The sequence below is a fragment of the Wolffia australiana genome, chromosome 1 (genome assembly GCF_029677425.1).
Source record: "Wolffia australiana isolate 7733 chromosome 1, ASM2967742v1".
Taxonomy (NCBI): Eukaryota; Viridiplantae; Streptophyta; class Magnoliopsida; order Alismatales; family Araceae; genus Wolffia; species Wolffia australiana.
The window spans coordinates 22442944-22466177 of NC_135835.1; the positions used below are offsets into that span (position 1 = coordinate 22442944).

Sequence of the window (23234 nt, forward strand, 5' to 3'; positions counted from 1 at the left end):
GGAGAATGAGAGAGAGGGAGAATTAGAGAAAGAAAGAGAGAAAGAATCACAGAGTGAGAATGAGAGAGACGGAGATTGACATAAAAATAGATACATAAGGAGACTAGAATTGACATCTGACAAAAATAAAAATAAATTGAAGCTACTGAAATTCAGTAGCTTCAATTTGAAATATAACTCTTTGAGTACATGCAACCAGAATGGAAATTCCAACAATTTTATGAACGAGAAGGAGTTTTGAGAATTTGAGAAATAGCGAAAGAACAATTGAGAATTGGCAGATGAGAACTTAGAATTGGCAGATGAGAATTAAGAAATGAGAATTAGCAGATGAAGCAGTCAAGAAGAATATGAGAAATATTGGCAGAAGAAGAAAAACCATTTGAAGGGCGAAGAACTTACCCGTGACCACCGATTCCGCCAATACCACCGTCTGCCGATGCCATCGTCCGCCGATGCCGCCGTCCGCCATCCACCGTCCGCCGAGGTGCCAAACCCTCCCTGGCTCTCTTACCTGTATTTTTATTCAAATTTTTGAATCACAAATACACGAATTGACGAAATACGGAAAAGAGAGGTTTTCGATGTTGGATATCGATAATCGATATCCAACACCGATATTCGATGTCATCATCCTCCCGCTTGAGACGGAGGCGGATGATGACATCGAGACGGATATCGATATCGGATATCGGCACTGTAGCAACAGATATACGATACTGACATCCGATATCTGGATATCGAAAAAACGGATACCGTAAATTCCCTTTCTGGTATCCGATACAGCATTCGTCGCAATACCGTTATCCGGTACCGGTATCATGACGGGCGAACACTAGTCCACCCTACCAAAAATCTCTTTTTGGTTAATTTTTTCCAAGTCAAATAGTGGATATATAATAACAAAATGCAGAGATGAAAGGAGAGGGGAAAAAGAAGGTTCGTTCACTGGGATTCTTTCTTGCTTTATTTGTCATCTCTTATTTGAGATTTTGGCTATTTTTAAGGAATCATTGAACGAGGTATGTATCCTTTATTTGTTTATGTTGTATTAGGTGTCCTACGATTAGTCCATTTATGTCTATTTGAATATGATAGGCTCTGGATCTGAAGCCATCATTCTCAGCCAGAAAGGCTTTGGGCCCAAAGCCATCAGCTGAATAATTTTTATCATACCTGATTGGCCAATGACTTGTCTCCAAGCCAAGCTTCCAGTTATTTGACACCTGCCCTCGATCTTAGAGGTCGAGCTTATCGCAAATCCAACCAACTTAATGTTTGGGTGCATGATTTATCAATGCATCTACTTGTTGGTATTTGATGAAGCAATTTTTTTATTAATTTCATTTCAATCAAATAATGTGTATAAATTGTAATCTTATTCAAAGACATATCGTGGAGACCGGGGACATCTCCTCAGAGATAGGTTCTTAGAGGTAGAATTAGTTAAGGAATTCGAAGAGAGGGGTAAGAGGTATTAGGATAATAATTCTAATAGGAAATTTGTGATTATTATATTTTAACATTCAAATATAAAGAAAATGTTGGAAGATGTCTCTGGAGATGGATAAGTAGAAGATAAACAGATAATTAGAGAGGTGAAGAAGTATATGAAAGGAGAGAAAATATGTAGTAATTTAGAGTTCATTCAAGGTCTTTGAAAAAATACCCAAGTGAGAGAGAGAGTAGTTATCTAGTATTTTTATGAGGAACTCAAATTATACATTGTTTAAGTTAATATAAGCTTTAAAATAGTAGATTAGGGGAATTGGAATGTTTTAGACACTTTAATTGCATTACAAATTCAGAGAGAAATGTAGAAAATCATCTTTAAATTAAGATGCAGGCCAGCTATTCAACAAAATACATTTACAAAACAGTACATATATATTTTATATGATTTTTAGTTCTTATATTTGTTTCATTTGATTTTATGATGTTTATTCACCTTAGTGTAAATTTTAGTGTAGCATACTACCAAACAATACTAACATGTGACATCACCGTCAGCCTTAGAACCCTCTCATGAGAAGCCTACTCATGAAGGTTTGCTTTCTCAACTCCTTCATCTCGTTCATTCATTCAATGCCCTTCTCTCATTTGCAAGGAGTTGTCACCCCCTTGTTATGAAAGGTTCAAGGAAGAAAGAAGAGGACGCAGAGGAGGATCTTCAAGTTTCAATATTTCCAAACTTCGATCTTCAGATTCGGCAGAAAAAAAACGATTTAACAAAGATAAAATTCAAGTTTTAAGGGGAGGAATGCTATATGCATGTAAACGGGCAATGTGGGATCATTTCCCTTGGCTCTCCTGCATCTGGGTGGCAGTTTCATCCATCTCTATTGCTGGAAATTGCTCGCTATTAACAGTGACGACCAGGAGCAAAAATAAAAGAGATTCCCCCTAGCGGTTTGATTTCTTTTCTGTAAGTGATAAGCCTGAAACTCAGTTTGTTTGTGTGTTTTGTTCACATGGTGGCCCGTGGGCCTTGATTGATTTTTTATGTGTGCCTTGGCCTGACCTTCATTATATATGAAATTGCCAAGTATTTTAATCCATATCAAAAGTTTTGAAAATAATAAAGCCTATATAAATCCAAAATATCATATTTCATATTAATTAAAGAAACAAACCTCCTCATGCGTGTACGCACGGGCCTTGGCAATGTTACCTCTTCTCTATCCTTTAGCGGCAATGGTCTATCATGATCCTTAGGAGCCCATGGTCTTGGTGACCTACAGACCTACATCATTGCCCATGGCTATGGCATGAGTTATCTGGGCTGAAACTTATCCAATTTTAATAGTCCAATAAAATATATTTTTGATGTTCTTTTGAAAATAAAATTCAAGCATTAAAATGTCTGTGAAATGTGTATACTGTATTCATTGTCGTTATTCTGGAAATCCAGAAAAATCATGCTAAATCTAGAAAAATATGAAAGCATTTATATAATGCGGAATAATGTATGAAACTGAATATCACTCATGCACCAAGATATATGCATCTTCATTCAACTTCTCAGGCGTGATTTTACCTTAACGTCATCAAAATTCATGCATGAATTTTGATATCTCAGTATTCGTTAGAGATGAAGGAAACTTAGAACTTATCAGTCACCTGCTCTCAAACAAAGTAAAAGTCAATCTCAACATGCTTTCTCCTTGAATGGGAGACTGGATTATCAACCTAAGTACTGGCACCAATGTTTTCAAAGTAGATAATGGGCTTGGGATCAAGGTAAAACCTCAATTCTTATAAATGATATTTCAACCTGAGAATTATAGGGGTAGCATTGATTAGGCTTTATACTCATCCTCAGTGCCAAAGTGCATTAAAGATGACTGGTTTTTGGAACTTTGAGAAATACATTTAGTGCCATAATAAATAAGTTAACTATTGGTGGATCTTTGATCAGCTAGAGATCCTATCCATTCTAGATCATTGTAGACATTTCAACAAAATCAGAGTTTTCAAAGAATTCATGTTCCAATTTGGATTCTTCCCTTGACATATCCCTAGAGATGTTTCAGTCGAGTCCATTCTTTCAAGGTTGATTCATAAATTGTTAAACATGACTTACTTGCTGTTGTGTTCTAGAGTGCCTAGATCTAGATGAAGAAATCATAATGATACGCAGCGGAAGATGTTTGTGAATTTAATGACATTGATAAAACCGTTGAGTGAAGTACCTGTGCATGGATTGCATCTGTGATTTCTTAGATCATGGAGTGAGATGAATCGAGCTGCTCAATTGTGCAGCCTCTAAATGTATCCATGCGGTCCTTGGCATGTTAGATCTCCTCCTCCTCTCGACGATCCCCGTTCTACCTCCATCATCGTCATTAGGCCATCCCGATCACATCCGGAGTAGAGAGGGGGTGTGGGGAGAAGAGATAAGAAGAGGAATGTCCCTGAAAAATTCTAGCCTAGGTGAATCTAGTTTCGGGCCTTCCCCTATTTATACTAAGTGGGTGTTTTTCATAAACGCTCCCAAAACTTAAGTATATCTTTCGACATCCAAAAGACCATTTGCGTGTGACCCACTAGGCCCATGTATTAGTCTAGTTAATGACTCCAGCAGCCCAATAACCTTTATTGGCCTTCCAAATTAATTAATTATATCACCATATAGATTAATTAATGTCAGATCAATTTAACTTAATCGATAGGTTGAGTCTCCAACATTTGGGGTGCGAAGCTACACCTCGTGCTCTAGAAGATACAAAGGAGTGTGTATCGGCTCACTCCTAGAACCTGTTCATCATCGGTTACCATGGACATATAATCCCTCATCCACTGGACACTCCAAGGATGACTTAAAGTATGGTCAACTGTCAAACCTTAATCAGTCATCTGAGTTAGTACTAATGCATTCGGAAATCATTGGAGAACTCTTCTCTCGATATTTCACTACGTTGGCCTAGGACTTCATCGCATTGTCTTCCTTGAGCTGTCACCTCTTATATCGAGGGTGGACGATCCTATCTTCCACTCAATCATCTTCATGAACTTCTTGATGCACCCGAACTAAGACCTTAAAGAATCCCATGATTAGAGACTGGTTGGCCATAGTCAAAGTACAACCATCCGTCCACAAGACATCTTTGGTGTCTCATATCTAAGGATCACTTACAAGACTGTGACGTGAATCAGCTTGACTGACAGTTTGGTATAATACCATTCAGGAATTATTATGGATCAATTCAGTGAACTCTTTCCACTAAAGAGCACCCACTATATATCCTTAATGTCACCACACTAGTGACTACGGGGCGGGCCATACTCATTATATGAGTGAGGTTAGATAGTGTTATTCTATCCAAATACTTCAATGTCCTTCTCATGTATCCTTCTAATAGGCATGTTAAATTGGTGAACAGAATCTGCCGTAATCTCTTCAAATAGACATGTACACACGATAAGCATGTTGGATTTATATCCTACGAATGGTCTAAGAGGGGGGGGTGAATTAGACAAATCCCTCTTTTCTAATTTACTTATTTTACTATTATTTTTTTAATATCTAATTATCTAGAGGGAAGAGGTGGACACCCAGAATTTTTATACAGGTTAGGGCTAATCCCTTACTCCTGTCCCGGGGTATCCAACCGGAGTTATAATATGTCCCTAACCAAGTTTATAGCCCCCCAAGCTAAAACCGCCTGGTAATAGGGATACACGGATACCTCCTATCTAGAAAATTAAAAAACAAGAATGTCCTTGAACCCCCTTAGCTCCTTTTAAGGAATCCTTGCTTTCGCTTCTTCTCCACTGGACCACTCAAGTCCTTCCCAGCTTCCAAAAATCGCCTTTAGTTGAGGTAGTAGTTCTAGTCTCACAAATGCTGTAAGAACTCTTGAAATGATTCAAACAAAATGTCTTCCACGTTCCTGAGAAGTTAGCTAAGAAACAATACCAATCTCAACAAGAAATCTTCACTTCTGCACCAGAATCATATTCTCTAAATTCGGATCAAGTTAACCCAGAATTTAGGATTAGCTTTAGGACAATAAAATTTTCAAGGTAAGGATATTGAAATTCACAACAGTTGAAATATTCAACAATCACTGTCTTAAAGTTCAATATGAGATAAAGGAGTTGTAAGACACCGATTTAACAGTCACGAGTTTTAATACTCAGTTCAAATTTCTGAAAATTGAAATTGTAAAATTTCAAAGTAACGATTTTATCTTTTGATTTCAAATACAAGGATGTTAAAATCTGCAGAATCAACAGTTATTTTAGAAGTCAATTTTGAGATTCAGAGATTTTAACGAGAAAGTTTAACAGTTATGACTGTAGGATTTTCTTTGCAATTCAGAGATTTCAAACTGAAATTTTAAACAGTTATGAAGATAGTATTTGATTCCCACTTCAGAAATTTAAGATGAAATTTTAACAATTATCAATGTAGGATATAAAATCACACTTCAGAGAGATAACAAAAATTTCAACAGATTTCACGATAAGATTTGATTCTCAGTTTAAAGAATTTAATATTGAATTTAAAATTCAATCTCTGAACTGTCGATCTGAATTTTTGTTCTCTTGAAAAACGATTTAAAAATGATGTTCAGAGATTTTGATTTTAGAAACAATGTTCTGAAATTTTACTTTAAAAATGAGGTTCAGAGATTTCGATTTTAGAAACAGTATCCTGAATTTCAATTTTTCAATAGACTGATGAATCAAATGATTCAGAAAAGAATAACAAGAGATGGATTTCGATTTTTCAACAGACTGATGAATCAAATGATTTAGAAAAGAATAAACAAAAAATGAATTTTTTTTTTCAGCAGACAAATGATTCTTGATTTTCCACAGATGGAGAGATGAGCGATTTTGAAAAACAATAACAGAACAATTTCGATTTTCAAAAAGACAGAGAGATGAGATGAACGATTTTGAAAATCAATAACAAAACAATTTTGATTTTCAAAAAGACAGAGAGATGAGATGAACGATTTTGAAAATCAATAACAAAGCAGTTTCAATTTTCAAAAACACACAGAGAGAGATGAACGATTTTGAAAGATAACGACAGAAGAAATTTTGATTTTCAAAAACACAGAAAGAGAGATGAACGATTTTGAAAGATAACGACATAAGAAATTTTGATTTTCAAAAACACAGAAAGAGAGATGAAAGATCAATAACAGAAGAAAGAAAAGAAAAATGAGCCTGATTATCAGCTTGAGAAATCTGATCTTTGGAGCTGTACTGGAGATTGATCTATCTTCCTTGTCGATTTCTTGTAAACCTTTTTCTTCACCAACAGACTTTCTCTATTTCTGGACTCTTCTTTCTTGTGTTCAGCCTACAATTTTCTTTCCAACCCGATGCCTCTTTCATCCCCTCTTCTCCCTTTTTATTTTACCTCTTTTCTATGCTCACGTTCAAAGGCATTTTTCATTTTACCAAAATGTCCTTGTAACTTTCATCATAACAAAATAAAAACATACATTTTGTTATCTCTTCTCAGTTTATTTTGAAATTCATAAAAACACATAATCTAAAATCTTCAAAGCAGACACACCCAAATCATAAACCCATTTTCATTATAAATTAATGATACTTTCGGGCCTTTCCCACAGCAGGTGCCCCTCTATATCAATAAATAACTTAGCCTGAATCTTAATATATTCACCGCTTCCGTGCCTTCATCTTAATCTGAATGCTCCTAAAGTCGCGCCTAAAGTCGCGCATCACTTCTGCAAACGCTCCCGCTCCTAAACTCGCGCCTTTTAAACTATAACTCCTATACTTCATTTTAGAAAAATGGCTACTTTCTGACTAAAATACCTAATTTTAGACCTCATTTTAAACTATGTCTAAATCCTAGTTCTAAGGGCTGTTTTGTTCTTACAGAACTGTTCTTACCTCCTTATGATACGTGGGGGTACCTTTTTTTGTTTAGAAGAATTGAGGATTCGCTATTTTCCCCTGAAGAGGGCCATAAGTTGTAGGTGTATTTTAGAACACATGCTTAAAGACTAGTTGATGGAGGACCATCCAGCTGATCGTGTCCAGATTCGTTGCCAGCCACTATGCAGAGCCCGAGCAGACGTGAAGAACTGACACTTCCACTATCAGGTTTAAAGTAACATTCGCGTCTTCTTAGAGGGGGTTGTGCTATCTTGGTGTTCTTTCCTTTTTTTCATTGTCTTTGGATTGTCGGGAGGCCCTCCTGTGTGAGTACCGGCCTCCTGTGTGTGTTTTTTTATTTTAATTATGATTTAGCTACCATCTTTAGGGGGAGGAAATCCATATCGGGCTTCTTCTCCCCCTAAAGATTCCTTTTAAGGGGAACCCCAATAGGATTTCCCATTAAATGGGGGCCCAATCGGGCCTCCCACAACTGCCACTTCCTCTCTATAAGGAGGAAGGGTGGACTTGGGAGGCTTATGCCTGTTGAATGAAGAAAACCAGATCTGATCTCGTTGTAGCAGTTATCCTTTGAAAAAGAAGAACTTTTTCGTTGATGTTCTTTGTTTATTTCCTGAAAGAAGAAAGGGGTGAATTTGTTTATTGAGAAGAATTCTTGGAGGGTGTTCCTTGCATTCCTCATGGTTCCCTTTAGTTGTTGATCGAACGATCATTGGTGAATCTGCAGTTGAGGAAGAGAATTGACGCTTGGGTCATTGCATGATCAGCTGAAGAAGAAGAATAGAATTGTGGATTGAAGCTGGAGTGGAGAAAGAAGTCGCCAAAGCTCTGCCACCGCTGAGGCGTCACCGGCCATCACCATCTAAATCCGTCAAGTTGCTGCTGTTGCCGCCGACAAAAATCCACCAAACTGTCATTCCCCCTGTCACCTCTTCTTCGTTAAAGTGCCTCACCATTGAAAACACCCAAAAGATCGCTGTCACGGTGGGCTCTATACGAAGATCATTTTGTGAATGCGACAGGGTTGATTGTAAATCCAGTATTACTCTCCACGGACGAGACTGGCGCCTCAAAATCATGCCGAACAACATAGGTTCTCAAATCTCCATTCCCCTAGACTGCAACAACGGCCTACTTCGGCTGCGTTGCTGGTCGACGTTGATGCTCCCTGTTCCCACTGCTCATGATTCTCGGCCTGCATCAATCCGTATTACCCAATTGCTCGCCGCATCTACCATGGGACGACGGGCGAAGTGGTTCTACTGATTCCTTACCAACAACCAATTCACGACTTACATGGATCATCCGATCGGGTCACACGACTCTGCCCCCGATGATCAATTCACGACTTACTTGGAACATCTAATTGTGCCACAGTTCCATTGTCTTCCTTCCCTCTCATTTTTGCATTAATATTACCTTTTTCAGTACGGATTTTTGACTGCTCATTACCTTGAGTGAATTTAAACGTAGAGTTTAGGAATAGCCACCAAATTATATCAACAGAACTTCTTTGACAGTACTTGATCAGTCTGTATCTGTCGATGGTGTGGACGCTCATGGACGGCGGTGTTCCCTACCTTGTTAGCCTCGAGCTGAACACCTGGAGTAGTGGGAGCTTGATCGTTTAAATTCTGTTGATAGACTTGTGGCCCAATCATGTGTCGTCTGCTTATGTACTTCTCGTATCATTCGAGGACTAACGTACTTCTTGTTACTATTTTCTCAAATCATATAAGTTATTTCACATCATTTCATTGAACTTAGAGTTTACCTTTCAGACGTAACAAGAGGTGTCAATTCTGACCATCGTGTTACATCACTAGTGATCTTCGTATTACAATCTCATCATGATTCGCTAAGTCCGATCATGAATCCATGGACTTCATTATAAGCGTGCACTATAACGAATATGTTCTATTAATAAACATGGAACAAGATATGAAATGTTTGTTGGCTTGTAGGCCACATATATTTCCATAAACTAATAGGTTGAGTTTCTAGCCTGTGTGGGTGCCAAGATACATCTCATGCTCTAAAAGATACAAAGTAGTATTTGAAATCTATCATGGAACTTTCTGATTACCGCTTGCTATATATAAATATAATTTTTTATTTGTGTGAAACTCCCAAATGACTTAGGGGATGGTTGGTTTTCAAACCTAAATCCATCATTCAATTAGTAATAATTTCTAATGGGAGAATTGGAGAACATCTTCCCCAATATCTCCATTACCATGGCCAAAGATTTAATGCATCTTCTTCACTAGTCGATCTCCTCTAATCCCAAGGGGATACGATCGCATCTTGACCACTCAATCACATCAATGCACTTCTTATTATATCCGAGTTAAAACATGTTTGAATCACATGATAAGAGACTTATATGGCTTAGTCAGAACATATCCATCCATGCATAAAGATGTCATTGGTGTCTCATATAAGCATACCACTTATACAACCATGGTGTGAATCAACCTGATTGAGGTTTAGGTATAATACTATATAGAGATTCGTACATATCAATTTATTGAATTCTATTTCTCTCTAAAGAGCACCCATCATCTTTTCTTAGTGCCTCCAGAGTAATGCCCGCAGGATTACTCTTACTTATTTCATAAGCTCAGATAGTTTTACTCTATAGGGATAGTTTGATGTCCATCTCGAGTATCGATGGAATAGGAATATTTATAATACATGCTAAAAGATTACTGATCATTATATTTTGATATCATTGTATTCTACTAAGTCTTTATACATGTCCAACGACTTCATTATGAAAATCACACGAGATTAATAATGAACACATTTATGTCTACGAACTTAAATATATCATGTTTGTGTGGTTGGCTTGACGGGCATGTAATATCCATCAGGTTACATAGTTCAGTGTTAGCTCATTTGATGACAGATCCTAGATATGTTTCCTATGACAATATGAAAATATAAGTTTGAGGAATAAGTTATATGCCTGAAAAAGAGTGTGCCCATCTTAGGTATCTATGGGTAAAGATGGTTGAGAGAGACATGATGACTTGTTGGAACCCTTGGAATCTAGACTTGAAATAAAAAAGTCATCAATATGGGAGAGGATGATTTTGTTCTGAACCATAAGGAAATGCAAATTATGTAGCAAATAAATACATTGTGTAGATGTGTGTTTTTAACCATTTAAAGCATTTAACTAGAGATTGGTACAAGTCATAAAGAGCTTTACAGATAAGACAACCATGGTTAGGAAAATGAGAATAAAAAGATTAGGGGACTTTCTCCATGAACAGTGTTTCAATTAAATGTCCTTGTAAAAATGTATTAGAGACATTTAGTTTGTGTGTGGTCTATTTTTTTTATAAAATTAACATAAGAATGACTCACACAAAGCCTTTGGCTACAAATCTAGTATTATGCCATTCGATTTTCCTATAAGCTTGATATTTAGGTTCAAACATCCACTTACACGAATAGTATTCTTCATAAGAATCTGGGAAATAGAAACTAAGTTTTTATTTTATATTAAGGCGAAAATTTGTTTAACCCAAAGTGGGTTTTGGGCTGAAATTTTATAATTAGTGGGTTCAGACTCTGGGTTATCGCTACGGCACAAGGGGTGTTAGAAATGAGCCAAGTCATTTTAGGCGTGGGTTTATATTTTCTAGCATGTGGTTCTTGCAGATGTTGGGAGATCAAATACAATATTCATATAGATATCTTGTAATGGTCTGACTCTTGGATTATGTGAAGTAGGAATGTATGAAGACTTTGGTCGAACATGACCCAGATTTTGAAACTTTCAATTTGTTGAATAGTGTCATATCTAAGGGCTGGTTCTTGTATTTTATTTTCACAGGAAAGTTGTATGATTGTGCTAAAATAATGTTGGATTGGGGATTGATAGTTACCTAAAATACCAGGGTAATAATGAGTTTGATGAGTGAGAGTCTTATGTAGGCGTTTGAGGATGTGAACATGGAAATGTGTTTCCCAATATCTTATGACATTTGAATATTTCATACTTTGTGACCATTGCATTGGTCATAATTGACACGATCATTGATATCCACACTAAAAAATTACAGATAAGACGATAACAAAATCATTACTCAATCATACATACGATGACCGTGATGATTGTTGATGATGATGATGATGACGATGAAAAAATCTTCGTTCAATCAGAAAAATGATTACCATGAAGGTTGACAATGATGATAATGACAAAGACCAAAGTAAAGACGAAGACAATGACGATAATGATACTGATGATGGTGACGATGAAAAAATCTTCATTCAATCAGACAGACGATTACCATGAAGGATGACGATGATGATAATGATAAAGACCAAATTAAAGATGAAGATAATGAAGATAATGATGATGATGGTGATGATGAAACAATCTTCATTCAATCAGACAGACGATTACCATGAAGGCTGATGATGATGATAATGACAAACACAAAATTAAAGACTAAAAAAATGATGATAATGATGATGATGACGATGAATTAATCTTCATTCAATCAGACAGACGATTACCATGAGGGTTGACGATGATGATAATGACGAAGACCAAATCAAAGACGAAGACAATGATGATAATGATGATGAGGACGATGATAAAAAAAACCTTCATTCAATCAAAGTGACGATTACCATGACGGATGACGATCATGATAATGATAAAGACCAAACCAAAGATGACGAGAATGATGATAATGATGACAATGATGATGGCAGTGATAGTGATAGAGAAGATGACGGATTTGGATGACGATGACGGATATAGTGATGGCCAGTGAGCACTACTTAAAGACTCTCAGGCGAGGACCGTTACAGTTATTAGTTAGGGTGGGAGGAGTGGGTTGAGCGGAGAGGAGAGATGAAGCTGCGATACGCGATGGTGTGTTCGTCGAACCAGAACAGAAGCATGGAAGCGCACGCGCTGATGAAGAGACTGGGATTCGACGTCTCTTCCTACGGCACCGGAGGTCACGTCAAGCTTCCCGGGCCCTCCCTTCGCGAGCCCAACGTCTACGATTTCGGCACCCCCTACAAGCACATGTACGACGAGCTTCGCAGAAAGGACCCCGAATTGTGCGTATTCCTTGCCCTTGAATTTCTTTTTTTAAAAAAATTTTGATTCTGGCGGTATGGTTGCGTTGAATCTCTTTGATTACCCCGAGTTCAGGTATAAACGCAATGGAATTCTCCCGATGCTCAAGCGTAATCTGGGCATCAAGTTGGCTCCTCAGAGATGGCAGAACAATTCCGCTGATGGTATATTCGATGTGGTGCTCACGTTTGAGGAGAAGGTCTTCGATTTGGTTCTGGATGGTTCGATTTCTCCCAAAGTTTATTTTTTCTTTGTTCGTCCTGGAAAAACCCATTAAGCGAAATGTTGGAGCGTTAAGAGTGACGTGTAGAGAAATCCATGGACCTGGGTGGGATTGGAGGGCTGAGGAAGAGATTAGAGATGATGATTGATGCAATGTTTAGAAACAGTTTTCCCGAAGTCCAACCCTGACCTTCCAAGAATAGTATACTGATTGATTGTGTCTTAGCATTGATTGGGAATCCTTTTTCTTTCATATTTTGTCGCATAAAAGGGCAGGATTGGTTCATTTTTATTCTTGGATCTTTTTGATGTTTGTTGAAACATGATCACTTGGCCAAGAGTAGAAGGCTCCAAATTGAAACGTACCAAATGTTCACCTTAAACTGAATGACATTGTATCCCTGATCTTTTCACGATCCTCTCTCCACCCTACTGGAAGGCATGTCCAAAATACCCTCTTTCTTCATTTTTATGACGTGTCAATTTTGGCTCGGCTGCTTTTTAAACCACGTCTACACAGCCCCGTAAATGTTTTTTTTTTTTTCTCGAAGAAAGATTACCCCGAAAGTGATGAATTATAATCAACTAGGTAGTCTGTAAAAGATTCGAAATTAATCATGAAAATCCCTCTATCAAGCCCCCTAAGTATTTGTGGTAAATTAGGTCCATCCATAGGTCTAGAAACCAATTTTTCTGCCTTGATATTATCCCAGAATCATGTGATCATCATTTGCAGATCTCAATAACCGAGAGCAGTCACTCATGAGACCCGTTCTAATAGTCAACTTGGAAGTGAAAGATAACCATGAGGAAGCTGCAACCGGAGCGAAAGTGGCTGTGGACTTATGCCAAGAGGTGATGTGTCTCATACCAAATCATTTATCTCTTGGCTATTGACCTTATATAAATTCTTAAAAACCTGGGTTTTCTGATGTGCTTATAAGTCCATGATCCTGATCAACTGGAAGTATTATCAACTCATATAATTCAACTTATGTTCTGTAACTTAAACATCACGTTACATCTTATTTATCAAATTTATGCATCTCACGGTGTATTAAAGTTGTTTTAAGTTTTTATCTGAATAGAGAGCCATTTCATAGGCCTTATCAAGTCATTTCTCTCTCTGTTATTGACCTAATGCAAATTGTTAGAAACCTGGTTTCTTCTGATGCGCTTATAGTTAACCTGTTCTTATGGATGCATCTCATGGGTTAACTGGAATTATAAGCAGCTCATATTAGGGTTAGATATGTACGGATGACGACGATGCATGATGTTCACATGTGGTTGACGTTTTGACAACTATGACGTCAACTTCAGTGTTTCATTGCCGTTTTCTGTGGTTTCCCACCATTGTCAGCTTCATCATCAACCATGAACCATCCAAAAATTATCAATGTAATTGTGACACGATCCATGTAGGCAGTATTGTCTTCAGAAAAATCCCGCAACGAATGGAGTTAAAAATATTTTGATTCAGTGACTGTTCCACATCCAGTACTGGAGAGAGTGTGGGAGAAGAGAGATTACAGGTTCAGAGGTCAAGAGTTAAACAGGAATGGTCACAGGGAAAGGTTGAACAGATGAGAAAGGAATTAACCAGGGACAAGCCACCTGAAGTGAGGTACAGACAATCACAAGGGACCGGGATCACAGAGGGAGAGATGGGCCCTAGACATCGAGACAAGGGACTTCAACTTCACTCTTCTTGGCTGCCCTCCAAGAGGGAGGGCTTCCCTAAAAGGAAATACACAAGGGTCAGATGACCAAAATGCCTCTAAAGGGATACCATGACAAAACTAACCCTAGATAGGATGGGGATCTTATCATTGGGGATCATATCACATTGGCAAGGTCGATGCCTTTGCTGTCGTCACAACAGTTGACGTATGCTGAACCCTGACTCATATAATTCAACTACTATGTGTCATCTTATTAATCATGTTTTTGGTTGCTTAAAGTTTTTGGTTCTTATCTGACTAAAGAAACTCTTTGATGGCTATGTGTGTACAGCTCGAGAACACTGAATGCTGGGCGGACTCCATTGACAGCGTCATCACAACCTTTGAGAGACAGCACAAACGCAAGATACAGTATAGCATCTCCTTTTATTGAAGGACCTTGGACATTGTCATTCTTGTGACAGTGATCGGTAAAATGTGAAAATGCCTAGAATTAATCAGATCAGTGAATTACATGGTCATTAAGAGCAGGAAAAATCAAGAGCTGGCATTTTGAAATCTTAAGTAATGGGAAACTGATGAGAAAGTACGTTTTATGACAAGGTTCAGGCATCGTCTAAATGTATTCTACATATCAAAGTATGGTGAATGTGATATATCATGATATCACTGAATATAGCATGCATCTTGATATAGTGATCAGATATAAGTGAGATTTAGCATTACTCCAGGACACTCTTGGGTTAGTTGTGCCTCTTTTGTGATCCTTAAAAATTGATTTATCATGGAATCATTTTGTTTTCATGTGTAAATTACAAGATGTGACATTCAAGGAAAATATCGTTCTTTTTATGATCAGAACTTGTTTCTTTGTACATGACATATTTTAACCCTAAGAGAGGATGAGTGCTCTTGGAACCTGTGTTTCTCGTGTTGATGGTGACATATGATCATTTGTAGTTATGGCCCTCTAATATTGATCAGGTGCAATCCAGAGACTTTCCCCCTTTGAAGTTAATGGCTATTCTTATACAATATTTAAACCCCTGTGGGCTGTCCCATCTGTTGGATACGAGACCTGCACCCATTCGGTTCTAGCTGAAACAATTAGACTAGCCAATATAAGCCACAGCCATTAAATTTTTGACATATGCTATATGGAATGTTATGAAGTGTGACAGCTACATTAATTAGATTTCTTGCACTAAATATTGTTAGAATCATGTTAAATCATTTCTAATTGGTATGAATTAGGGTGACTAGATAACAGCTTGTGCGCATCCATTTATTCCTTTGGTTTTTTATTGTATTTATTATTTGTAGAGTTATCAATCTACTTATTTTCATGATTTGACCATCAGATTTCAGAGTGAAATAACATAAATATACCCCTCTTTACACATTCTTCCTGATTTTTTGGAATTTTCTCATAGAGTTCCCATGATCAAAGTTTTTCACAGAATTATGCTTCAAATATTATCAAGCACAGTAAAGAAATAAAACTGAAGATTGAAGGAGACCTGCCAAAACCACCAACCTTATTAATTCAACTATGAAATCCACCTTTTACATATGGCAATGGGGCGGACCCTCCAAACCACATCTCTTTACATACCCTCTCTATTTATGTGGTCAAGCATAGGTTTGATGAATTTTTAATAAATGTGTGGGCCACTGCAGTCTGCTGGATTAGGCAAAGGGAAAACATATGAGGGGGTGTGGTATATTCATAAAATTTTCTTTGGAGTTCCAAGTAGAGTGGAGCTACTAAGTAATTATTATTTATACAAATATATGTTGTCAAAAGAATACTACAATTGTGTTTATAGAAGTCTTGTCAATTCACAGGATCTTGCCTACATATCCTCTTTATGACATCATATCAATCACCAGATCATTATCACTAGGGATTGGAAGTTCATTATTCAGCTTCAAACGATTCCTTGACGAACAAACTGTAAATAATTGTTTTTAGTGTTCATTAACAGACAACTGCTGTTCGCCAAAATTTGTTGGGAAGACTCATGTCATTGGATAACCTTGGGCCTGATTGATCATTTTAATAAATAAATGTAGCATATCAATGTAAAGAACATCAGATTGAACTAAAAGTTCAAAGATACTCTTGTCGCCTTGAGGGGCACTAACTCCACCCTTCACTTGCTCCCTAACAAAGTTGCTTCAATTTTTCATGTTTCTAGCCTCTAGATATTATCCTCTTGTTTAACATGATGCTAGATCTCATCTTCAACTCTTCCAAGGCTCCTTCAAGGTTTTGTATATCTTCTCACAATCAAGTCTCACTAGTGAATGGAGTGGGAAGAGGAGAAAGGAAAATATGGGGACGAGAGTCAAGGTCTATCTTGCAAGAATGATATGTTTCTAGATCTTTAGGCAATTTTCATAATTCCCTATGATTTAAATTAAGCCTAAGTACCAGGAGAAACAAAAAATCATATTTTGAAACGAATTTTTCTATTTTCTCTTAGCAAATTAATCAGAAATAAATAGTTTTAGAATTTTCTGGAATTAATTTACATAAAAAACAACTATAAGTATTAAAAACGAGAAATAGAGATTTTTTTTTGAAATATTTTAGGTGTTAAAATGACTTTAAATAGATTATTTTTTCCAACTTTTTAAGGATTTTTTCAATGCAGAAAATAATTTTTCCAATTTTTCTGATTTTTTTCTAGTTTTTAAATATTTTTAAATACGAAAAATATGAAATTTACCTACTCTGGCGATCGCCGGAGCGGCGGCGGCGGCAGCAAGCCAAATGGGCCGGCGGGCCTGGGTTGGCCCGTAGAGGGCTGGCCTTAGTGGGTCAGCCCACTAAGGTGAGCCCAATTTGGCTAAGTCAAGACTTAGCCAAATTGGGCTTAAGCCTTATTGGGCTTAACCCAATGGCCAGGACTTAGCCGATTTGGCTAAGTCCTGCACAGGGTACCCTGTGCCCTGCGGTCCTGTGCGCTGGCTGCGCGCGGACCGGTGGCCAAAGGGCTGCCTCTGCCGCACAGGCGCCGCACGGTGGCGGCTAGAAGACAGAACTTGTGCTTTGGAAAGATCAACAAATGATATTTTAATGCGATTTTTTTTTGGGATTCGAAGTAGGGAATGCTTGAGGATCTAGAGAGACATAGGGAGATATTTTAGAGTGAGAAACAAATGTTTCTAGAGAGATAAAATGTCGAAATGAGAGGATAGAGAGACAAAATGTGGAGATAGAGAGAGAAAATGAAGAGATAGTGTAGAGAGAGTTTGAGAGGGAATTTGAAGGTGCAGATGAAGGAGATTTTTTATGAAATTTTGAGGTGATTAACTGTGGATATGGATGGAGGTCTAGAGAGAGTAAGAACAGATTATAGAGAGAGAAAGGGCCGAAATGAGGAGATAGAGAGAGAAAATGAAGAGAGAGTGTAGAAGGACTTTGAGATAGAATTTGGATATGCAAATGAAGAAGATTTTTTATGAAATTTTTAGGGGAGTAACTATGGATATAGATGAAGGACTAGTGAGAGAAAAAAACCTATTTTAGAGAGATAAAGTAGAGAAAATGAGTGTTTAGAGTGGGAAAGTGATGGATTTTAAGGGTAAATGGATGGGAAATGATGGAGAAGGTAGAAATCTAAGATCCTAAAGCCTCAATGCAAGTTTACTGAGCCCTCAATGCTTCCTCTCAAGTATGGATCCTTATATTTTGCCAGGATCAGGCATTTTTCAATGCAAACAAGAGACGAGATTAAGAAAAAACTTCAATAAACTTACATTAAGCAGGTTGAACAACCTGGATTCTGAAAAATGCCTTGCCCTGCTGGCCAGTCACTTGCTAGAGCACGTCCAGAATGAGGGAAAATGAGGGAGAAAAAGTCTATTTATACATTGTGAGAATTACTAAAATACCCCTTTGGGCATTATCAATTCTCTTTTCTTGCCATTTTGCCTCTTTTACTCCATGGGTTGAGAGCTTTGGCTTGATAATTTCCAGTTTGTTTCTTTTTTAATGTGTTTGCAGGCCCAATAGGTAGTTCAGGTCGTGGTCCAAGCCCCTCTGATCTCTCCTTTAAAATCCCACAATATCGTTTCATCATCTGCAGCCCATTTTGATAATCACTAAGCTCCCAAAAATCCTCCAATTTTTCTCAGAATGATATCTTCTAATTCCTGTAAATTTCTGCACATTTGTAACTATAAAATACTCATCAGAAATCAAACTGATTGACTTCATAGACGTCAATGAAGTTAGTGAAAAATAATCATATTGTGCAAAAGTTGGAATTATTAGCTAATGCATAAATATTTGGTTAACTCAAACAATAACATGATAAATTATAAATTAATAATACTAATAACATCTAAAATGTATACAAATATAGGTTCATTCAGCATGTTATCAAAGAACACCTAAAATGTGATGGGGGACCATCTCGCCACTTACACGGGTAGACGTCAACAACGACCTCGAGCAGCCCGAGCTGATGCCCGTGACCCATCGTTCAAGTATTCTGCTTAACGAAACGTCAAAGAGCATCTTTTATTTTCTTGTTTATTTTGAATGTAATTTCTTTTTGAATAATGGACAGGCCTATCCATGTTGTGGGCCTCCTCCTTTTGAACTGTTTATCATTTCGTTGTTTTGGGAAGGCCACTCGTCAAGAGACAGTTCATTCCCTTTATGGCCGATTGGGCATGCCTTCGACCCTATATAAAGGCCGGCATGCCCAAGAGGACACGTTGGGAGTTGAATTTGAATTTGAAAGGTTTCTTCATTTTTGGCTCCCACCTATCCTCCCTTTTGGAGTTTTTACCGCTTTCCTAGAGTAGATCGTGGGAGTACGTCCGCTGCGCGTCCAAACCACGTTGAATCTCCATGGGGGAACCGTCGTCCATGCCCCTTTGTCGTTCTTGAAGCCGTTCTTCAAGAAACTCATTCTTGGGTTGTTTGGGTTCAAGAAAGCTCTAAGAATCCTCTTCTTGGAGTCATTCCTGTGACTCAAGTGTCACAGCCGCCGCCGCCACCACCACTGCCACTTTCTTGAAGCCGATCTACAAGAAACCCTCTTCTTGGGTTGTTGAGTCCAAGAATGCACCAAGAAAGAAACTTCTTGGCCGGATCTTGTGAGTTCCATCGTTGCCGTCATCATCTCTGCTGCCACCATTGCCGCCGCCGCCGTCGTCGTCGCCGCTTTCTTGAATCCGATCTTCAAGAAACCCTCTTCTTGGTTGTTTGAGTCCAAGAACGCGCCAAGAAAGCAACTTCTTGGCCAGATCTTGTGAGTTCTCTCATTGTTTCCACCACCGCCGCCGCCACCATTGTCGCCGCCGCCGCTGCTTTCTTGAAGCCGATCTTCAAGAAACCCTCTTCTTAGTTGTTTGAGTCCAAGAACGCGCCAAGAAAGCAACTTCTTGGCCAGATCTTATGAGTTCTCTCAGCACCGCCGTCGCCATCGCTTTCTTGAAGCCGATCTTCAAGAAACCCTCTTCATAAGTTGTTTGAGTCCAAGAACGTGCCAAGAAAGCAACTTCTTGGCCAGATCTTGTGAGTTCCCTTGTTGCCGCCGCCACCACCACTGCCGCCATTGTCACCACGAAACATTCACCACCGACCTGCCAAGTATTCCCTGGACGCCTGCACTTCTGATAACTTGCAAATTAGCATGATTAATTAATAAATTTTACATTATATTTATGTGTTTTAATGATTATATTTGCATGTTGTCATATAAAAATGAAGATAAATCACTTGCACTTTGATTTTACTATTATTTCTGATTTTTTATCATTTTTTACATGGAATTTAACCTCATTACGGTGAAGAAATATTTTTTTACAGGGCCTTAAATACTTGGCTAAAGGTTGGTAAGGGCTTTCCTAATTTTTCTGTAATTTTTCCATATTTTTATATAACTTTTTGACTATTATTTAGCCAAGAAATGATTTTTATATATTTAAATAATACATATGCTATTTATTTAGCATTATATATATATATCAAGGGGCATCCACGTCATTCGCCCGAAATTCGGGTAAATACGTAGATGCATCTTTATATGTATATATATATATATCTATATATATATGAAAAAGACCAAGTTGGTGTGTCGGCGAAGGTATTTTTTAATACCTTGTCGGTTAGCCGCGTGCATTAAATGCACGCGGCAACCGACATGCATGATTTTTATGCATGTGAATTGGTTAGCTGCGTGCATTTAATGCACGCGGCAACCGACATGCACGTGCAAACAGGTAAAGCTTTTTATTATTATTCATTTATGCGGCGTTGATTCACCGCGTGCATTAAATGCACGCGGAAATCAACGCCGCGTTTTTTTTAAATTTAAATGACAGTAAGCTTACCTCGTCTTTTATTTATTATTATTATTATTTATTTTGTAGGCGCTGACAAATGACGTGGCTTCTTTATAGCCGTTCAAGGAGACGCATTATTCTCCAATGATTGCCGACGGCGGATGCGGACAACCACATGACAGCGCACGATCCGAGGACGGGGAAAACAAGAAAAAGGCATTCCGACCAATAGAAAAATGCCATTTTTCTACCTTCTTGGAGGAGAGATAAATACATCCAACGACCTAGATTAATCCTCACTAAAACCTTGATATCTTGAGATCTAGACCTCCGATTGGGCTGAAATTTTGAGGGTAGGTTTGTCTTTTCTCCCTCTACAATCCAGTCGGTTGGATCTTTAAATAGAGGTCTGAAAATGGGCAAAAATCACTTTTTGAAGCTCTCTCCAAGGATTTGGCCAGGAAGGACACAAGGGATGCTTTGGAAGTTCACAGTTCTTGATTCTGCACTCAAAGTTGTAAGTTTCTGATTTGTATTTCAGTCTTCTTCTTGAACCATTCTAAAACGCCAAGGCATGGGCGAAATGTACATGCCCTAGAAGTTGGTTTTGAATGAAATTAACACTGCATTTTGATTCTGATTCAAGATCTGAGTTTTGATCTTTAATTCTACATCAATTTAAAACATTTCTGCTTCATTAGATTTTTAATTTAGGGTCAGATTTCATCTTTTCCCCCAAATTCTTCACTTTCTCTCTCTAGGTTAATTTATCTAATTTCTCTCTCTAGATTTCAATTTTTATTGTTTAGAAATTCGATTTAATATATAAAAAAACATAAAAATAAAATTTGATTCAAAAATTCATCCATCTTGAAGTCCAATTTAAAAATCCCTTTCTTGATTATTAATTCCCAATTTTAATTCATAAAATGTGTCTTAAAATTTTATAATAATTGGGGAATTAATAATCCGAATTAATCTGATCTTATAATTGAAATACTTCTATCTTGAGCTTTCTGACCGAAATATTTAAAATCAAAATTAAATTTTACTTGAATTTTGATTAACTAAAAACATTATTAAGCATAATTAAGATTTATTAATTGCAAAATTAATTCATCTTTGAATTAATTCATTGCAATTAGATAAAAATTCTTATTTGTTGCCTCCTTGTGGTTCGACCCCTTGCTTGCTCTATATTCTATAATTAGTGATTAAGGGACATTATAAATTTTATTGTATAAGTCTAAACACGAAATCAACGACATATTTACATGCATTTTTACATGGCCGTCACGTGCACAAGCCGACCATCGATCCTCCAAACGATGGGCTTCGCCCTTAGGTTTGCAGTTCGTTTATTTTCTCCAGTATTGTTGAAGTGTTTTTCCGTCGCCTTTGAGAGCATCGTCGTCACTTAGAATATAGCCTTCACTTATGAGATATTGGACTTTTCTTCTTGGTAAACACTAGTCAATTATCAAAAAGGATTGGATGTCATTGGGTAATTAACTTTGCCCCTCATTTTCTTAGCGTCTAATTGGTCCAAAGGGACGTTGAGAAGTTCGATTGTGATCCAATCAAACTTCGTCAACTTAACTGATCGTACGAATTGAACAATCTTTGCTCGCACTTAGGGTTTGACGGTCCCGGTCCGGTCCGTACTTTTAGCGAGGACCTAAACCTTACCTAAGGATCGGTCCGGTTCCGGTCCGGTATTGTCCGATCCGGTCTGGTCCCGATCCAAAATGGTATGGACTTATCGTCAAATGGGAAATTTATTGCAAAGTCACTTGTAAAACCCATCGTGAAAAATGAGATGAAGAATAAAATAAATAGAGCAAAAAGAGAGGGAGATGGGAAGAAGAGTACTTGAATAATAAAAGAAGTTTTAAAGAAGAATACAAGAAGATGAAACTCAAGAAGGTAAAGAAACATAATGAGAAACAAGAAAATCAGGAGAAAGAGGGAAAATAGTAGAAAAAAGGTAACGAAGAAGAAAAGGTAAAAGAATACTAGAAAAGTAGAAGACTGAGATAGTGGGAGAGAGAAGAGAGTGTGCGAGAGACAGAGAACGGGAGAGAGAGAGAGAGAGAGAACAGGAGAGAGAGGAGAGCGTGAGAGAGAGAGAACAGGAGAGAGAGGAGAAAGTGAGAGAGAGAACGGGAGAGAGAAGAGAGCGTGAGAGAGAGAGAGAACGGCAAAGAAGAGAGCGTGAGAGAGGGAGAGAGAGTGAACGGCAGAGAAGAGAACATGAGAGAGAGAGAGAGAACGGCAGAGAAGAGAGCGTGAGAGAGAGAGAGAGTGAACGGCAGAGAAGAGAGCGTGAGAGAGAGAAAGAATGGGAGAGAGAAGAGAGCGTGAGAGAGAGAGAGAACGGCAGAGAAGAGAGCGTGCGAGCGAGAGAGAGAGAGAGAGAGAACGGCAGAGAAGAGAGCGTGCGAACGAGAGAGAGAGAGAGAACGGCAGAGAAGAGAGCGTGCGAGCGAGAGAGAGAGAGAGAGAACGGCAAAGAA

The 23234-nt window shown here is 37.9% G+C and overlaps 1 protein-coding gene across 1 annotated transcript; it reads left to right on the forward strand.

The window, feature by feature from the left end:
• Nucleotides 1-12223: 12223 nt before the first annotated feature.
• LOC144711114 (Ssu72-like family protein) lies at nucleotides 12224-15199 on the forward strand. Its single transcript, XM_078585040.1, has 4 exons — nucleotides 12224-12483; nucleotides 12578-12723; nucleotides 13461-13579; nucleotides 14741-15199. The coding sequence occupies exons 1-4, from the start codon at nucleotides 12269-12271 to the stop codon at nucleotides 14840-14842; spliced, it is 582 nt and encodes a 193-aa protein (XP_078441166.1). The 5' UTR covers nucleotides 12224-12268; the 3' UTR covers nucleotides 14843-15199.
• The last annotated feature ends 8035 nt before the right edge of the window (nucleotides 15200-23234 follow it).